Genomic DNA, 20,994 nt, shown 5'->3' with positions numbered 1-20,994 from the left:
TATGGTGAGAGGAAGTTCCTTGTGTTAGGAGAAATTGGTTCTGTTCTTGCAGTGGCATCATTGGTTTCAACCATATTGTTTAGTTCGACCCTCTAAATCTCCTCTTTGGCCTCTGTGTTCCACGCCAGCCTGTCCTCCATGCATGTCACTTGCTGATTTTTTCTGTCACCACGGGACATTGCAGGATAGAGGGTGCAATGGTGCTTTGACTAGCAATGTCTTGAGTTGATTTGCTATCCAAAAGAGTCCTGGGCAGTCTGTTATTATCATCATCATTTGTTAAATTTGTATCCCACCCTTTCTCCTGTGGGAGCCCAGCAAAATATTTAAACGGTGCAATTTCAAATCAAATAAAAACATTTAAACGCAATCACATACCCTGACAGTTATTTATTTCACGGTTGCAAAAACCAGTATATCTTGGCCATCTCATACCTGTGTAAACGGGAATATTTTCACGTATTTCCAAAAAATCACTTATGAGAGAGACAGGCACACCTCACCAGGGAGAGCAATTCCGCAAACAAGGAACCACCACAAGGAAGGCCCTGTCCCAGGTTAATGCCAACTGGTTGGCAGCAATGTAGGAGTCTTGGGCAAGGCATCTGAGTGGTGAGTTGGACTTGACCTACTATAACAGAAGTTCTGGATCTGTGAACGACTTTTGTCAAACTTACCTGTGCTATCATTTCCTGTATGGCAAGAGCTTTTGAACGGCACCGTGTTTGAGTGAATTTCTTGAGCAGTTTCAGGTCCTTTCAGTGAAAAGTGACAGGTTCCCTTTGCTGTTTAGGCATACAATTGTACCTTGTTGATAAGCATAGTAGCTTCTGCAGGGCCCGCAATCCATCTGATAACAGCTTCCTTGAATGGAATATTTTATTAGCCCATGTGGATGTTTGAAAAGAAGGTGTGAACTTGAAAGCATACAGCTACTGCATTTTTGCTTTGCATCTCATTTCACTTTTTCATCTTTGAAGTATTCTTTTCCCTCCAACTCCCCCTGCCCCCAAAGGTATGAAAGGTTACAGGAAAAAATGAATGAATTATGCTTCAGGGGTGCATCTTTCATTTCTTCAACCTTCGTATAACAGCCTCACCCACTGAATCTGGTTGCTTCTGATACTTGCTATAGGCGCATCATTCAGGGTTGGAGCTGATCTTTCAGTCTCTGATAAAAAGGTCTTGTTTCGTAATTGATTTAAATCCTTTTCGCCTTCACTATTTCATATATTTCTTAAAAAATGAGGCATGCAAATTTGGTTGATTCACTTAATCACAAGTTAATGGAGCATGTGTAGTGTGTTGTATATACCGTATTTTTTGCTCTATAAGACTCGCTTTTTCCCTCCTAAAAAGTAGGGGGAAATGTGTGTGCGTCTTATGGAGCGGATGCAGGCTGCACAGCTATCCCAGAAGCCAGAACAACAAGAGGGATTGCTGCTTTTGCTGCGCAGCGATCCCTCTTGCTGTTCTGGCTTCTGGGATTCAGAATATTTTTTTTCTTGTTTTCCTCCTCCAAAAACTAGGTGCATCTTATGGTCTGGTGCGTCTTACAGAGCGAAAAATACGGTAATTTTATACATGAACAATAGGCTTTTTCTTATAAGTAGCTGCAGCAGCCATGATTGCTTTCCTCTATAGCCTGAGAATAAATACGTGCATTTGCACTGTGAGCAGCATCCTCTCCTCTTTCCAGTGTTTTCTTTTTTGTTCCTCCTGCTGCTGCTCCCGTATTGCATAATTCTCCTGCCTTCCCTCGATCCATCATCCCCTTCCTAGATACAAAAAAGGAGGTAACATTTCAGATATGTTGCTTCTTCCATCCAATGTGTACAGATGTGTCTTTGTTTAAGACAACTGAAGGTCGAGAACTTTCCAGAAGTATGTTAGTATGTAGTTGGTTACAGGGTGGAGCAGTTTATTTTCAGAAGATGAAAAGGGAAGGTTCCCCTTCTTTATAGGCAAACACACTCATAATTTTGAGTAGTGAGCAAATTTCAGAGCTAAGGCAATTTGAAATATAACTTTTGCATAGTTTTCATAGCATGTATTTTACATCATGCATGCATTTTTGTCCCTTGCAAGAGGAAAGGATCATAACTCAGCAACAGAGGAGGAGGGGGGAGGAATTTATTTGGTCTGTTTTTCTCGGAAGACCAGTCTGATATGATGATGCTGAATTTGCTTGTGGGTTGGAATGCAACTCCTATTCACATTGCTCTCTTCTTTCTCTCATTTTTGCAATGCAGTTTTAGTGTGCAAAAAGTGCATGCAAGTAGATGCATCCTATTTATTTTCAAAGCATTGAAAGGAGCATATTTTCTGTGTAAAAAAAAAAGGGCTTACAAAATCCATGCCATTTAAATGTTTTGTGGATTCTGAAAAAGAAATGCACACAAAACAGAACACAATGAAGCTACAATTGAGTGCCAGTGAGACCAAATGGAACAGAGTGGCCTGTACAGCCCCACTTACTTTATCTCTAGATTTCCCAGATTCTTGTCACCACCATAAAACACTGCCTAAATATTGAAAATGTACAGACAAACAAAAATCTAAACAACCTGTGGGCTGAAAAGTCACCTTCAAATAGGAAGATAGCTGTGTACAAGAAGTGACAGTTTTAGACAACAAATTCTCAGTATTTGGGATGTAAACCCAAGTACCTATGATGTGAACATATAAAAAGCTGTCATATCAAATTGGAACATCCGCCCACTGAGCATAGTATCATCTGCTCAGACTGACAAGTGTTATTCAGTGGCTCAAGTACAGAAAGCACATGAACTACCACTATGGATGGACTGAGAAGCACAATTCCCCCCTGAGTTTTATGGCAATGCATGGGATTCTGGGTGAAGACACTTCCTACATTAAAATTATTATGGAAGTCATTATTATGGAAGTCATTAATAACATTAGCTGTAGCCAATGTAAAAACATTTTAGAAGTCATATTGATGGATTTGCACTGTCCAGTTGATATCAGTGAGGCTTAGGTGTTTAATCTTTCCTTGATTTTGCCTTCTTATTGAAAAATTACTTACTGTACTATGAATGCAGTAAATTAAGTTTGAGATTATGCAATTCACATCTGTAACCCTCGGTAACAATTTTGTTCCAATTTGTGATAGTTATGAATAAAAAATGATTAAGTTCAAAATATGTCCATTGAAATGAATGCTAGAAAAATCATTGTACTTGACTGTGTTTATAAACAGTTACATCTTTAAAAAGAAGGCATTAAAATACCACCTGTGCCTCAAAGCCAAGTAGCTTCAATAAGCGTCTGATTCTAAAATACCTGAAGCTATTAATTTATCATGGTATACTTGCCTGCTTGCCAAGTGTCAAGTTTCTCAAAGGAAGTTATTTTTAGATGTTCATCCAACACATTTTTAGCAGGCAAATTCATTTTTACAGTATTTCTGTTATTAGCTTGCCTTTTATTTTGGAAAAATAATCAAAAGTTGCATCTAGACTATTTCTAAGCTGTCCGGATGCATTTTTTAAAACTATTGTTATTTTCACATTTCAGCCCTACTAATAGGGACATCATAAAATATGCTGCATCTTAGCAACTTAAAATAAATCTTTCTTACAAGTGGCAACAAATGATGTGTAACAACTTTCCTGATAAGTAAAAAGATTTAACAGTTGAAACTAGCTAGCACTGTATTGGGAAGCAAGACAAAACTTTTTATTAAAGCATTGGTACAGTTCCACCATGTTGGTAAGTGCTAATTAAATTCCAGAATGGGGAGAAGATACAGCAATACAGGTATTTTTCAGGGGCTTGTTCAGTATGATGCAGTCATGTGGTCCCCTGTGTAATTCATTCATCTGATCTACAGGAGCTTCATGGGACCCAATTAGCCTACCTACAAAACCATCATATGGGTCATCTTCTTCTTCTTCTTCAGCGATCACTCATAGCCGATTAAGATTGTCTTCCATAAACACGGTTTTAACAATGAGTCCGTAGGTGACTGTGGAGGTCAATTTTGGATCCACACGTCCTTCCACAGTGGGGACATTGGTTTCCAGGCAGCAGTTGATCACGGTGTGGTTTTGCCAAGCGTGCCTTCCTCTTAGCACGTTTCTCCCTTGCATCCTGAGTTCGAATGGGTAGGGTGTTTGTCAAAGCTGTGTAGAAGAGAGGAATTTTCTCATTTGAAGTGAGCACTTTCTTATGTGTACATGTATCAAAGGGTTCCACTTTACATGACTTATAAGATATTTTTCATTCCTTTGCCAATATACCAGAAATCCTGGTTGTTTTGATGGGGCACTTACTTCAGGGTTGACTGTTTTTAGAATGGTGGTGTGGTAGAAGTTTCTAGTATATTGGGAGAACTTCACTGTTTTGATGGGGCACTTACTTCAGGGTTGACTGTTTTTAGAATGGTGGTGTGGTAGAAGTTTCTAGTATATTGGGAGAACTTCAGATATGAACTGTTTGGTCTTCATATGTAGCTGTCCTCTGGGTGCCCCACCTGAGGGCAAGAGAGTGGGGTGAGAGACTTTTTCTGTTGTGGCTCCCCATTTGTGAAATGTTCACAATTTGGTGCCAGGCTAAAACACAAAAAGTTTCCCAGGTATTTGACATATTATATGAGAAATATTTTTTTCTGTCCATTGTTTTTGCTCAGTACATATGTTTATGGGCCATTATCATGGGTTTTCTTGATTTCATACTATGCCTGTGGCTCTTAATCCTTGGTAAGTTACCTTTTTCTTTCTAAGTGACGAATGATGGTCTGCCAACACTGGTGTAAAAACTGTATTGAGCCAGGAAGGCGTTCCATCCTTCACATACAGCTGCCCTTTGCTACACAATTGCACTTAGGATGGAGGTAAGATTTGTGAGCAAGTCTCCAGGGCAAGCATGGCACACAGTACAGAATTTAAGGCTGTTATGCAAACAAAACATTACTGTGTGCTGTTTGCAGACTCTCTTGGGTCATTCACAGATCCCTGTGGAAATGCGGGCTCCCTCCACCAGAGATAAACTCTGCTGTTGTTTACATACTTACTTATCTTGAGATGAACAGCAAGGCCAATCAAGAGTCTTTGATTATTTCCAAGTTGATCTTTTTGCTTTGAATTCTTGGCTTCAGGATGGTGTCTGCATCTCCTAATCAAGTTAGGCTGACTTGAAGCAAGGTCAGAGGCTGTTATCCCAAGATAAGATCTCATGTAAACAAAGCAGGAAGGACAAAGAATGTTGCTAAAAGGCAAACATTCACATTTGAGAGAAGTTATTAATAGGGTCCCACAGGCTCTTCGAAACTCTTTCACTCAAAATTTTCATTACTATTTTGGGAGGGAGGCAGGGAGGAATACGTTATCCATCAAAGTTGCATTGCCGTATCAGTGCAGAAGGATCGGGCCAGCTACATGCAACAAACAGGATGATCACATGAAATTATGTCGATAGAGTCCCTTAGCGATAGGAAATATTGATGCCAGCACCATGCATTTGCATGGTCATTTTTAAGACGACTGTGTTCAGGTTTTGATCAGTTGCATTCGAAACAGATGGATTTCAAAAAGGATAAGTGCAAAGCACAAATGTGGAATTATTGAAGGAACTAGGACTATGCCTTGGCTCACTGCAGCCGAATTATATGAGATAAACTTAAATCTCAGATGTGTAGGATTGCTGCTGTGGTTGACTTTCTGGCACCTTTGTGGGGAAACGGTGTGGTGCCGCATATTTTTCTCCTGTAGAGCCAGACTAGATGATACATTAAATATGCTGTTGTGTTTAATGTCAAAGTTTTTTAATTATTTGAAAATAATTATTTAGATCTGTTATTATCTGGGTTCAGACCTGGCCATGGGACTGAGACAGCTTTGGTTGCCCTGGTGGATGACCTTTACAGATAATAGAACCATGCTCCCCCATGTGATTCCCCTCCCTCCCCAGAGTTCTTGTAAAATGCCCAGCCTTTGCTTTCTTCAAAGGGAAGGCCACACACAATGGGATACAACCCCAATGCTTTTTCTGTAGGAAGGGGAAAGGTTTGTCATTGGAGTATACATAATAAAGCACATATGTTCAAGCACTACATATATCCTTCTCTTTACATCCTAATTACAGAGAGCAATAGTAGACGTGGGTTGCTGATCACCAGTTAAATGTGATTTGTCTACACAAAAGTCATAACATAGAAATCTGTTCCAGCCAGCTTCATTGTTTGGTTCAGACAATGGCAGGAGATAAGTTGATAAACTGGAAGATGAAAACAAAGAGATAAGAAAGCATGGTAGCATCATTGCTTGAAGAGCAATGTATCTAATCTACCCAGAAAAGAACACAAATGAAAATTGCAAATGTAGACAGATAGTTCTTAGAGGTTTTGTGATGCATTAAACAGAATGGTTACGGAAGCCAAGAGGAGATTTTCCAAGTTAAAGCTTACTGTAGGAGAAGGCTAAAATTTTGCAATTCAATTATGACAATGACAAACTTTGAAAACAGCACCATTGCCTGAAGTGTTTAATATTATTCTGGCTGTAACATTAAAACGGCAGCAATTTCCTCACTAATGTGTATCTAATCTAATCTGGCACATCTCCAGAGCTGAAGGGCAAATCTAGTTTCTCACCAGTGGAATGTTTTAAGACGGTGCAAATCCTTCCACACATCCCTTTTCTTTTCATTGGAAAGATTAACTATTGATAGGTGAATCAAGTACTACCATTAATAAGGATCATAGAAACAACATCCTGCATTATATCATATTGGCTCACTTTGTTTCCAAAGCACAAAGCAAAAGGGTCTTATATCAACCCAGACTGTTTGTTCAAAGTGTTGGTCTGCTCTGATTGACAGTGGCTCTCCAAGCTTGTAGGCTGAAACTTTTCACGTTACCTGGAAGTGCCAGACATGGATCCTGGGACATTTTACACAAAGCACACGTGCTCCACCATTGAACGATGGCACCGCACTCTGTTCTCCTTGCATAGTATCTATTTTAGAGGTATATTAGTTGTGGGTCACTGATATCTTCAACTGTGTGGCTTTAAGTTGCACTGAGCATTTGTGTGCTGGAGTAGCCTTCATTCTGTTTGCAGATGTTTTGATTAGAATGCCACTAAATGTACATATAGAGAACCCTCAGTGGATCAGGCTATCAATGGCTACTAGCCATAACAGCTATGTATTACCTGCTGTGTCAGTTGATATGCTTTTAAATACCAGCTTATGGGAATCACAAGTGGGGGGAGTGCTGTTGCACTCATGTCCTGCTTGCAGGAATCTGGCTGACCACTGTGAAAACAGGTTTGCTGGTTTGATGGGCTTTTAGTCTGGTCCACCAGGTTCCTTGTGTACTCAGGTTGGTGGAGGGAGGAGAGTTCCCGAAACTTACTTCCATAGGCTTGTGCATTCTACCTCTAGAATGGAAGTATTGATGTGCAGGGGAAGAGGTTTATGCTCTTTGCATTGCTCTGCCCGTGGAACTTTTTTTCAGAGTAGGCATGTATTGTAAATATATAGATAGAGATACTTGGATTTACAACGTTCTGCTGAAATGCAATCTCCATGTTTCACATGAGGAACACATGAAGATTTTAGTAAGAAGGCCTTTAAAACGGGATGCTTGCTTTTGAAAGTGGCAGCCTGGCTGCTTTGAGAAGTGAAGCTCACTCATAATACCTTAAATGACAAATTCTCCAACCAGTATATATAAAATATAACACTGGGCTATGATAAGTCCCTTTAGCACCCTCAAAACAGATAGAACGTCAGCCTTCTCCTTTGGTGAACAAACTGCATGGATGCCTCATCCAATGAAATGTTGGCCCCAATGAAACTTTACAAATAAATGCATTCCAAGCAGCCATTTTCTATACAGTCATACCTCTGGTTGAATGTGCTTCGGGTTGAGCGTGTTCAAGTTGCGCTTCGCGGCAACCCAGAAGTAACAGAGCGCGTTACTTCTGGGTTTCGCCACTTGCGCATGCGCAGACACTCAAAATGACGTCACGCGCATGTGCAGATGTGCCATCACTAGTTACGTTTGCTTCTGGATGCGAACGGATCTCCGGAACGGATCCCGTTCGTATCCAGAGGTACCACTGTATTAAAAAAATTGCATTTGAATGGGTTTTTAGAAGTTATAGCAGGCTGGGAAGTTCACTATATTTCAAAGGAATTGCATTCTAATTGTTTTGTGCCAGGTATAAATGTCAGCCTCTGTACACAATTCAAAAACTCAGTTAACCCTGTTCTGGCAAATTCTCTCATATTCTGCTTCTGTGAATGTCCTCTGTGCACAGCCTGTTTTAACTTCAGTCCTCACTCAAATGGCCTTGTGTAAGGAGGGGCTTTGGTTTTCTGATTAATATTTCACTGCCGAGAGATTAGTTCCTTATGAGTAGGTATGCATAAAATGTTATTATAAATGTCTAATTCTACTTAGATCAGCTTAGCTTGGCAATCTAAATTATTCATACTTAAGGCACTGGAATATTGCCTCATCATTTAGATTACATATTTAAGATGCAATGAGTGAAGGAGAAATATGAACAAGGGTTGTTTTGGAATTTTCCATAATGCATAGGATTAAGAGGCAAACAGATCCAAGATAATAAAATTCAGCATTGTAGTTTCCAAAAGTAGCCTTGTTAGTCTGTTGTAAAAAGGAAAACAGCTTTGTGGCACATTGAAGACACACAGATTTATCATGTCTTCCAAAGCTTATGCTGCTATAAACTTGTCTGTCTTCAAGGTGCCACAAGGCTCCTGTTTTGTTTTCAGTGGTAAAGCATTTTTGTTAGATTAAAGACCAAAGGAGGTATTTTGTTCTTCATAGAATGCATACTGCCCATATACTTCTTAAAACGACCCAAGACCCCTGTGAGATGCCAGAAGCTAAATTTGGTATGGATTTGTTTACAGAGCTGGAAGCAAATTTAATAAATCAAGGAAATGGATTTTTGAGCTCCTGTTGGGGAAAAGATGATGTGCTGTAGGAAAAATCTAAACAATGCAGAAGTTGGGTCGTGAGATTGTAAGTTGTCTCTGCTGTTCCTGACTTGCTGAGTTCAAGAATTCGTGAGACAGGCTTTGCAACATAATGAATTTTCCCATAATATTTTATCTTTATTGTCCATGCAAGCCTAATATGTGTGTGTGTGTTTGTGTGTGTTTTATGAGTTAGTCAGAAGCAGTTGGCAAGGAATCTTACATAATTTTGTTTAGACTTGTTTAGCGTCTAGATACATTCAACAAAATGTAAGATTGATTCAGAGTTCAAATCTGCCTGGCTATCAACTGGGTTGAGTGACATGAGAACAGCTAGGTGTGGCTGGGCGTAGTAGAGAGACTGTGAGCCTTTGCATGTGTATACCAAGCAATTTTATTTCAATATGTTAAGATACATTTTCAGGATGCTTCCAGGTGGACACATTTTCCGTCTTCCAGGTATACTAGATCTGAGTGCCAAACCATATAGGGATAATGCCAGTGATGACTGTTGCTGAATCACAGTGGAAAACTGGTGGCTAGCTAGTTTAGCGTGGGTGGTGAAGTTCAAATCAGGGATTGGAATATATATACACAGACACATCCAGCAACTCCTTCTTGTTACCTTATTGTCTTCTGGTTTTGCTGTCCGTTAGCTGTCATAAACAAAGTGACATGTATGTACAGTTGTACCTTGAAAGTTGAACAGCTTAGTTCCCAAACGTTTTGACTCCCGAACTTTGCAAACCCAGAAGTGACTGATCTGGTCTGCAAACTATTTTTGGAAGCTGAACATTCGACAGGGCTTCCGCAGCTTCTGATCAGCTGTAGGAAGCCGCACTTTGGTTTTTGAATGTTTTGGAAGTCGAACAGACTTCTGGAATGGATTCTGCTCAACTTCCAAGGTACGACTGTATTTCTGAAAAGAAAAAGAAACAAAAGTTGTGACTCTTAACTTTGTACAATAAACTACAATCCTGCCAAGCAAGAAGTGTTTTCACAGTTCAATGGCATTTTCCAGACAGGCAGAAACTCTGGAGGAGAGTGTGGAGAAGGCTGGTTAGGGGTGTGCAGCCTAGAAGAGGGAGGGGATGTGGCCTCAGGAGTATCCCAGGAGTCTGAGACCTGCATCTCCATCCCTGCTGTACACAGATTAGGCCTTGGCAAACAGTTGGTGAATATTTATTAGTTAGAGAGTTCTCATGCTTCCCCAGAAGTATTTAGTGATGGAGCGGCTGTTTGCTATTCCATGCCGTGAAAAATGTCTTATGAATCGTACGTGCCCATTCTGTCACTTTGCTTGTCCACACATTGTTAAGGATTTCCAGTAGCCAACAACATAAAGTAGGTTAGCAAATTATCTTGTCTTTAGATGATTAATGTAAGGTATTAGATTTATGATCTTGTCCTTGGAGTATTGAACACTAAAGGGCTTGGGAGAAATGATAAATCTTCAGAGGACCCCCTTCAAACTCCTGGATGCGGTGACTTCTCTTGGAATGTTGTTGTGATAGCATGGTTCTGCTATGCCGAAGTGCTACTTTAGTTCCATTAAAATTGCATAAGTGGCCTGTGTTGTGCATCTTCATTTTCAAAATCAAATGCTTAAATGCATTTCACTTCTGGCATGATCACAGTTAACAGAATAAAAGCTGGAGTCTATTTGTGTTGCACAGTCAGGGGAAGATTAGGATACAGATTTAGGCTTTGGGCAAGCCCCTCTCTTACTTGTAGGGTCACATGTAGGGTAGATGGTCATGGCTTACCCAAACTGGGGAGGCTGCCATGCCCATATTGGCCTGTGCTCCAGACATTCCCCAACCTTTGACCAAATGCACAAACTGTGGTTATCAGGTAGCAAGTGCTTATCAGAAAGCAGCTGACATTGGACACATGTGGCTGATAATCTCTCTCAAAGTTTTGGGGTGATTGCCTGTTTCTATCCAGAATCAAATTGTCCCTTCATAACTTGTTTGCTGCATGTTTGTGAATCCACCCAGCCTTGGACCTCTGCTGTGTTTGGACACTGTAAATTCCAGCAGTCAGCACAACAGCTGTAAAAATCTCTCGTGTCCCTTAGTATTACTGCAGCACTCTTGCCCATAGGACTTGAGCATTCCAGCTGGATTCCTTTATCCCATTATACCCCAAAAGAAGGTTTATTGGAAAGTGGAGCACTTTGATCCCAGAGTGCTGTAAACACAATAAAAATGACTCAAAACAATTGCAACCTAACTATTATAGCCCCCTGGATACACGGTTTAAACTGGGGTGGACTGTTGATCATTTAACAGCTTTCACCCACAATATAATTTGGCCTTATTGACCATCGTAAGTTGAAACCCACAGATCGTTAGCGATTAGGTGACTCTCAGGAACAGTATGCAAATTACTAACCAGAACAGCTGAAGTTAGTTGCTTGCAAAAAGAGAGCTGAGATTGCAATAGCTATATAAAAGCAGTCTTAAATTCATCCACTTGAAATTTTGCTGTTACTTTCATTCTGGAACTGGTTCCAGAAAAGTACGTGCAGACTATGTAATGTTTTCTAAGTCTGAAAAAAAAAGTTCTGGGAGGAATGCCAAAACCAGACACTATTTCCAAGGGCAAACAGCAACACTGAGCTCATATCTTCAAATCAAACACCATATTCTGTCCTTCTCCTACATCAGATATGGGAAATCTTTGGCCCTCCAGATATTGGTGAACTACAATTCGCATCATTCCTGGTCATTGTCCATGCTTGTAGAGGCTGATGGGAGCGGTGGTTCTGCAACATGTAGATGGCACATATGCACTACATTCTTGTGACTAGGTAGACCTTTTCAGTGGCATCTTCCGTTCACTTTTTTAGGAGAATAACGTTTCTACCGTCTTAAGAACAGCAAAAATACAATGAGCGATTATAAGCTTCTTTGCAACTAAATTTCAGAAAAACTTACTTTCCTCCCCTCTTTCCTTTCTTCTTATAGGCTTTCGAAAGATAAGCCTTGATGATCTCCGAAAGGCTTACATCGTGAAAGATGTCCAACAGTATATTCTTCATCGCTTAGATCAAGAAGAAGCACTGAGACAACATCTCACAAAAGAAACTGCAGAAATGTTGAATCAGCTTCACATTAAAAGCAGTGGATGTTTTCTGTATCTCGAGCGTGTCCTAGATGGAGTAGTGGAAAACTTTATCATGTTACGAGAAATCCGCGATATCCCTGGGACACTCAACGGACTCTATCTTTGGCTTTGTCAAAGACTTTTTGTGAGAAAACAGTTTGCAAAGGTCCAACCTATTCTGAATGTAATCCTTGCTGCTTGCAGGCCACTAACTACAGTTGAATTGTTCCATGCAGTATGGACCAAAAACATGGCATTATCTATGGAGGACTTCCAGCGCAAGCTAGATGTTCTGTCGAAAGTTCTTGTCGATGGTCTCGGAAACACAAAGATCCTTTTTCACTACAGCTTTGCAGAATGGCTGTTGGATGTAAAGCACTGTACACAAAAATATTTGTGCAACGCAGCAGAAGGGCACAGAATGCTTGCAATGAGTTACACCTGTCGAGCCAAGGATTTATCGCCTCTGGAGGCTCAAGAATTTGCTTTGCACCTAATTGATTCTAACTTGCAACTGGAAACCTCTGAACTGGCTTTGTGGATGATCTGGAATGGTACGCCTGTCAAGGACTCTTTGTCAACGTTGATCCCCAAAGAACAAGAAGTTTTACAGTTGCTGGTAAAAGCCGGTGCTCATGTCAACAGTGAGGACGATCGGACATCTTGCATTGTACGGCAGGCTTTGGAAAGAGAAGATTCTATTCGAACCCTATTGGATAATGGTGCTTCGGTAAACCAGTGTGACTCGAATGGTAGAACACTCTTGGCTAACGCTGCATATAGTGGCAATCTTGATGTAGTCAATCTGCTAGTTTCCAGAGGAGCAGATTTAGAGATTGAAGACACGCATGGGCAGACCGCACTTACTCTAGCTGCTCGGCAAGGCCACACCAAAGTTGTCAACTGTTTGATTGGGTGTGGCGCTAACATAAATCACACGGACCATGATGGGTGGACAGCCCTGCGATCGGCAGCTTGGGGCGGGCATACCGAGGTGGTTTCTGCACTCCTCTATGCTGGAGTAAAAGTAGACTGTGCAGACGCTGACAGTCGGACAGCCTTGAGAGCAGCCGCTTGGGGAGGCCATGAAGATATTGTGCTGAATCTGTTGCAACATGGGGCTGAGGTCAACAAAGCGGATAATGAAGGTAGAACTGCTTTAATTGCAGCAGCATACATGGGGCATAAAGAGATTGTGGAGCATCTGTTGGACCACGGAGCAGAAGTAAACCATGAGGATGTGGATGGAAGGACTGCCCTCTCCGTTGCTGCTCTTTGTGTACCTGCCAGTAAAGGACATGCTTCAGTTGTGAGCCTTTTAATTGACCGGGGCGCCGAGGTGGACCATTGTGACAAAGATGGCATGACCCCACTGCTAGTGGCAGCCTACGAAGGACATGTAGATGTTGTTGATTTGCTTCTGGAAGGCGGAGCAGATGTAGACCATACGGACAACAATGGCCGCACTCCTCTTCTTGCTGCAGCTTCCATGGGCCATGCATCAGTTGTAAATACTCTTTTGTTTTGGGGGGCAGCTGTGGATAGCATTGATAGTGAAGGACGGACGGTTCTTAGTATAGCCTCTGCACAAGGCAATGTTGAAGTAGTACGGACTCTGCTGGATAGAGGGCTGGATGAGAATCATAGGGACGATGCAGGATGGACACCTTTGCACATGGCAGCTTTTGAAGGACACAGGTTGATATGTGAAGCACTTATAGAACAAGGTGCTCGAACAAATGAAATTGATAATGACGGGCGCATAGCCTTCATATTGGCTGCCCAGGAAGGTCACTATGATTGTGTGCAGACCTTGCTGGAAAACAAATCTAACATTGATCACAGGGGCTATGATGGGAGAAACGCTCTCCGTGTTGCTGCTTTAGAAGGCCATAGAGACATTGTCGAGCTACTTTTCAGTCACGGAGCTGATGTGAATTACAAAGATGCTGATGGCCGGCCAACGCTTTATATCTTGGCTCTAGAAAACCAGCTAACAATGGCTGAGTATTTTTTAGAAAATGGTGCAAATGTCGAAGCCAGTGATGCTGAAGGAAGGACAGCGCTCCATGTTTCCTGCTGGCAGGGCCATGTGGAGATGGTACAGATGCTGATCACGTACCATGCTGATGTGAATGCCGCAGACAATGAGAAACGCTCAGCTTTGCAGTCTGCCGCGTGGCAGGGCCATGTCAAAGTAGTTCAGCTTTTGATAGAGCGTGGGGCCCTAGTGGACCATACGTGCAATCAGGGTGCTACTGCACTCTGCATTGCAGCCCAAGAAGGGCACATCGATGTTGTGCAGATATTACTGGAGCACGGTGCTGATCCAAATCATGCGGATCAATTTGGGCGCACAGCTATGCGTGTGGCTGCAAAAAATGGACACACGCAGATAATTAAATTACTGGAAAAATATGGTGCTTCTACTCTAAATGGCTGCACTCCTTCTCCGGTCCATACAATGGAACAAAAACCTTTGCAATCGGCATCTTCAAAGATGCAATCCTTAACCATAAAATCCAATAGTTCGGGAAGCACTGGTGGGGGAGATACGCAGCCTGCTTTGCGTGGCTTGTCTAATGGGCCAGCTCATGCCTTTAGTTCTCCTTCTGAATCTCCCGATTCGACAGTTGATCGGCAAAAGTCCTCCTTATCCAATAATTCATTGAAAAGCTCAAAAAACTCTTCTCTACGCACAACTTCATCTACAGCAACTGCCCAGACAGTACCGATCGACAGCTTCCACAGTATGTCCTTTACAGAACAAATACAGCAGCATTCATTACCCCGCAGTAGAAGTAGGCAGTCTATTGTTTCTCCTTCCTCCACAACTCATTCCTTAAGTCAGAATCATAGTTCGCCAAACAGCGAATTTGAATGGAGCCAGGTGAAGCCCAGCTTGAAATCCACAAAAGCCAGCAAAACGGGGAAAACAGAGAATTCCAACAAATCCGGGTCCGCTGGGAAAAAGGTGAAACAGAGCACCTCTTCTCAACCAAAAGTCCTTGAATATGAAATGACTCAGTTTGATAAAAGGATACCTGTTGCCAAATGTGGGGCTGGTGTGCCCCTTAAATCAATGCCTAGTGACACTCAGTGTAAAATTTTAGTCCCTCCATCCCATCAGGAAGTTTGCCGGTCTCAACAGCAGTTCCTGATCCACCAACAAAGTGGGGAGCAGAAAAAGAGAAATGGAATAATGACTAATCCAAACTACCACCTTCAGAGCAATCAGGTTTTTCTTGGCAGAGTTTCTGTCCCACGAACAGTACAGGATCGAGGGCATCAGGAAGTTTTGGAAGGCTATCCTTCTGCAGAGACGGAGCTGAGCCTTAAGCAAGCCTTAAAACTTCAAATTGAGGGGAATGACCCAAGCTTCAACTATAAGAAGGAAACACCATTGTAAGAGGTGAGGCACTTTCAGCAGGGTGGCAATGCAGATAGGCATCAAAAGCTAAGGGGGAGAAGACCTCATGTCCTTACCAAAGACCATTGTGCAAGAGGATTGGAGGCAGGGGGCAGCCACATCAGTACCTTACATGCTCATGGTATTAATTGGCCAGAGGCGTTCTATGTAAGTCTCATCATATTGCATCCATATTGATAACAATAGTCTTCTCTCCAATGCCTCTGCATAACTCCCACCAATAAGAGTGTGGGGTCCTGTAGCTCAGTTTCTGCTCAAAAGCACTGACTGATAACTGTCTGGCACACCAATCTGTCAGCCACCTCTGACCAATGTCTGGATGCTATGTGTACATTTAAATTATTATTATTATTAACATGAGTTATTTGATGTGTATGCTTCACATATATTTTTAAGAAAATGAATTTTATCTCATACTGAATAGCCAAGCTACCATTGTTAATTAGCTGTACTGCTTAGCATGGTGCTGTTTCTGGAAGCAGCATAATAACATGCTATCTGACCCTGTGTGTGTCATCATTTCAAACTTGATCCCTGCAAAAGAAAATGCATAAGCAACTTTAAATTTAAAGTACAAGATTTTCAATGATCACGACTACATGAGATAGATTGCCACATACAGCAGCTTATCCATAGTTTTGAGATGATCTGCTTAGAATGTAACAATTTTATGTTTTGTTTTGTTTTTGTTTTCAAGGCAGCTCCATGACACCATGAATAAAATGAAGAGTTTCTGCCTGGAATGTTTTGTCACCCGGGCTGGAATCAAAGCATGTCTTGCTTGTCGAACCACATTGAAAATTACGAATGTGATCACTGCAGTACAGTTACCTTGATTACTGTAATGTGCCTAAAGAAAAAAAAAATAAGGCTGCCTTCTTAAATGTAACCTTCTGTGCTTCAGAAAACAAAAATTATTTTGTGTACTTTGTACTTACTACACAGAATAAGCACTTTCTTTTCTTCCTCAGTAGCAGAACAAGATACGTTGTATTTCCACTCACACAGCTGAAAAGTTGTTAAGAGCTAGAAATTTGAGTTCTCTGTTCCAGAAGGCTTTATCAGTGTAAATGTGCCACAGTGGACTTTGTGACAAACAGCAATGCTTTCTGTATTTATTTTACATTCATGTGCAAAAGAAACTCTGCACACAGTCAAACAGACAAGGAATGTTCAATGTCACCTCAAAGACTAAGGGAACCCCTCCTCCATTGACCCAAGCTAGAGGTCCCATTAATTATTTGAACCCACTTCTAGAAGTGTTGCGGCATACTTTTGATGTAGGACTTTAGGTGCCATTAGACCTTTTGTTGTTTTCCTGCAGGGTCCACCATGATCAAAATCCACATAAAAGACCCCATCTGTCCTCAGAGAGTACTCTTGGCATAGAGAATAGATAATGTTAATTGGCCCATCCCCAGGTAACAGCCACAGCAGCAGTCGACACCACCTGTGGTAGCTCAGAAATCACAACTGCAGTCTCAGACACCAGTGTCTGGGTCTGTGGAGAATCTGGTTTATGCATTGCATTCTGTATCTCCTCGTGGGAACGTAAAGCAACAGAAGCCACAGCAAACATGTAACGGGCAGATTTTGAAGATGTAAACTGGCTCAAAACACAAGCTACTCTTCTGTACACGTAAAATCACATTTGCATTGCTGTAATGTACAGTTGGTTTTCTGTGTTGTTCAGATGTTTCTCATAAGGAAAGCAACTCTTGTGACAGTATTGGCTAACTTCAGTACTTACCTTCAGCCTGGGGTGGAGCACAACAGTGCAATTTATTGGGTCCTGTCTCTGCTACTTGTTTTGAAGGTGGTTTATGAAGGAACAGTTCTTCAGCTTCGAGGCCAGTTTTCATACTACCCACTCAAATGATGGTAACTATTTAAATTTGCTAGCTGCTTTCTCTTGCCCAGGGCAACCCAAAGTGACTTATCTGCTTTTGCTTTTGAGCATATGAAATAGCTCCAGGTGGAGTCAGGTCTTGGGTCCCTTAAGTCCAGCACTGTATGTTCCCAGCCATGTAACAGAGATCCTTTAACTCAGGGGTGGGGAGCCTCTGGTCCTTCAGACGTCCCATTCCCATCAGTCCCAGTCAGCATGGCCAATGGTGTGGTAGTCCAAGAACATAGGGAAGCCCAGTTTCCCCATCCCTGCATTATCTAAAAGTGCAAGGGATTGGATATGGACCCTTCTACATGTAAAACAGGAGTGGAGAACCGTTAGTGTCTGGCAGGCCAGATCATTTATCTCCCCCACTCCATCAGGCCTATCTTGGTCAGGAATGATGGGAGCTGCAGTCTTAATATCTGGAGAGCCAAAGGTTCCCCATTCTTGACCTAAGTACGGAGATAAAAATGTTGCTTGGTAAGAGTGTCAAATCATTACTCCCAACTTGCTCTGAACTTAAGTACTGGATATTTTCAACACTGCACAAGAATATATCTCTTCTTTCATGTTAGATGTATTGATCTGTAGAAAGACATCCCTAAAGGCTGCCTTTTTCTCTGGATCTCAGCTGTTGCTGAGATTATATTTATTTGTTTATTTGTGTGTTTTTAAATTACAGTATGTACCTTGTGACTAGATGGTGATATTTCCGGCCATTTTCACAAGAAGGCTACGCATTGCAGAAGTCTTCATGATTTTCAGCAGACTATAATCTTAATGTCTCTAAAAGAGCTGGTGGTGGTAACATGCCCTAACGCAGACACCAGCTATAGGAAGGTCAGCTGAAAAGTGCTACCTTTCAGATAATTTTTAAAAAAGTTCCTGCACATTTTCAGAAACGCTTAGGAATGCAGCATGTGTTTCTCTGTTTAAAAATATCCATTTGACAAGAGTGTGAGATTGTTCCGCATTGCTTTAATGTATGATTTTTAAAAAAATATATTGGCTTTTCTGGCCTCTCTCTCAAAAAAAGGTAAAATTAATCACCCTGAATTATTGGCAGGTCTGTCGTCTTTGCAATTGTGAATTGATGTGTGTGGCTCAGTTCTGCTAAGCCATGACTTGGCAGGGCTGATTAGCTATAATGCAGCAGAATTCAAGACTTCTTACTTTTTTTTCTCGTTTCACAAATCTCTGTATCTATGGTTCTGCTTTCACCTTTCTTTTCCCTATATTATCCAAAATCCTCCCTAGAGGAAACTAAAGAAAGTGTCACAATTCATAATTGGAGACTAGGGAAAAGACTGATGAGCATTAATATCTGTACCATATGTGTGCCAGGGAAGTCACCTGAAAAGGGAATTGAATGGCAAATTTACCTGTCGAAACCTTAGCATCTTACACTATAGTGATACCCTTGTCATGATCAGTATTGGGAAATGGCTTTGTTTTTACTTAAAGCATCATTTTCTCTTGTCAACTATGCTGCTATGCAAATGTCTGTTCATGCTCGTTATCCTCCATTGAAACTCTTCAAATAACATGGTGCACAGTTAAGACTTTTTTCTGGATTGGATTGTAAATAGCCTATAATGTACATTGAATTTCACATTGTAAAATTTTTATTTTATTTCTTGTATTATATTAAGCAAAAATCCTTATGTATATGAAAGTGCATAATAAATATATTTGCTTTTCAAGCAGACATTTGTTTTCAATTTGCTTGCTCCTTTTTCATCCTCTGCAAAACGATATTAGGTACAAAGGTACCAACATGCTTGGAAATGGCATACTGTTAAGGATGTGGACACGCAATGTGGTATCTTATTATTTATTAGATTTATATACGGCCCTTCATCACAAGATCTCAGGGTGGTTCACAGAACAAAATACAGGATAAAAACGAGTCAATAATTAAAACAGTGAAACAATAACTCCTCCTTTCTGCAGACACATTAAAAAAGCTGTAGAATATTAATATTCTATATTAATGCTATTCTATTATTCTATAATATTAATAGAATATTAATCGAAGGGATGGGGGTGGCACTGTGGGTTAAACCACACAGCCTAGGACTTGCCAGTCAGAAGGTCAGCAATTCGAATCCCTGCGACGGGGTAAGCTTCCATTGCTCTGTCCCTGCTCCTGCCAACCTAGCAGTTCGAAAGCACGTAGATAAATAGGTACCGCTCCGGCGGGAAGGTAAATGGCGTTTCTGTGCACTGCTCTGGTTCGCCAGAAGTGGCTTAGTCATGCTGGCCACATGACCCGGTAGCTGTACGCCAGCTCCCTCAGTCAATAAAGCGAGATGAGCGCTGCAACCCCAGAGTCGGTCACAACTGGACCTAATGGTCAGGGGTCCCCTTTACCTTTACCTAGAATATTAATCAGCCCAAGGTCTGGTTGAAGGGGACTGTTTTTGCTTGGTGCCTAAAAATATATATTGAAGGCACCAGGCCAACTTCCCTGGGGAGGGCATTCCACAAATGGAAAGCCACTACAGACAAGGCCCGTTGTTGTGTTGCTGCCCTCAGGGACCTCAAGTGAAGGAGGCACATGGAGAAGGGCCTTGGGTAGTGATCACAAGGTCTGGGTTTGCTCATATGGAGAGAGCAGTTCTTGAGGTATAGCAGTCCTGAGCCATTTAAGGCTTTATAGGTCAAAACCAGCACTTTGAATTGGGCCTACAAGCTAATTGGCAGCCAGTGCAGTCGGGCCCATATTGGTGTAGTATGCTCAAACCTTGTAACTATCTCTTGTCTCTTATAAATATCTTTTATTATGCGTATTAGGACAGCTTGACTTGAGAATTGCATTTGGGACTAGTTGGGAGAGTGAATTATGTGAAGCTTTTCAAAGTCCTTATGAACAACAGTAGTGAAAGCTTGAAATGGTTACAGATTCCAACTTTGCAATGCTGGAGAGCGTTCCAATGCCAGAAACTGAATACACAGTAGAAAAAGCCTACACGTGTGCCAATGTTTTTATTATCTTCTGAGAAGTTTTATAGAAATTCTGTGAAGATTTTATCTGTCATTATAAACACGTTATAATGATCCACATTGCACTGATTCAAATCAAAGCTGGTGTCCATTGATAGCATATTTATATATCTATTGTCACCTGATATGATAATAGGTTTGGGGGTATATATGTGATAGAGATTGTATAGTGTAATACTGTATAGTTATTTTCAGGACTTGCATTGATTTATTTTTGCATGTTTCAAAAGAAATTCCATCGTTTATTTTGCATGATTGTTGTGTTATGGAGATTCCTCTAACGACCCAAGGGCCTGTCGTTATCCAAAATGAGTTATAAGACCAAAAGTGATTATTAAAAATTACTGAACTAACTCTGTGCTGGATTCATAGAGAACTTGCCTTAAGGTAGAGATTTCAGCACATTTACCAAACACAAGTCCCAATATGTTTACAAGTATGCTCCAAAACTGAAGTAAAATTGTATTGAGTTAATATATGTCAGATGCATGATACAAAGTCTGGGTTTTTTAATACCAAATATGGCTTTCATCCTCAGTTCCCCCTGCCCAGAGTTAACAAAAAACAACAACAACAA

The 20,994-nt window shown here is 41.2% G+C and overlaps 1 protein-coding gene across 8 annotated transcripts in view; it reads left to right on the top strand.

The window, feature by feature from the left end:
• The window catches only part of ANKRD50 (ankyrin repeat domain containing 50), a 46,394-nt gene extending 27,275 nt beyond the window's left edge, over positions 1-19,119 (top strand). For all 8 annotated transcript variants that reach the window (XM_083460324.1, XM_083460329.1, XM_083460330.1 and 5 more), the window contains 2 exons: positions 11,952-15,502; positions 16,218-19,119. In XM_083460324.1, the coding sequence (XP_083316450.1) occupies positions 11,952-15,499 (3,548 nt within the window). In that variant the 3' untranslated portion in view covers positions 15,500-15,502; positions 16,218-19,119. The remainder of the gene's footprint in view (positions 1-11,951; positions 15,503-16,217) is intronic.
• Positions 19,120-20,994: the final 1,875 nt, after the last annotated feature.

Source organism: Podarcis liolepis (assembly GCF_965112155.1).
Source record: "Podarcis liolepis genome assembly, chromosome: 9".
In the NCBI taxonomy this organism is placed as follows: Eukaryota; Metazoa; Chordata; class Lepidosauria; order Squamata; family Lacertidae; genus Podarcis; species Podarcis liolepis.
The sequence above is the reverse complement of the archived record's forward strand: the minus strand, read 5'-3'. Positions and strand labels throughout refer to the sequence as shown.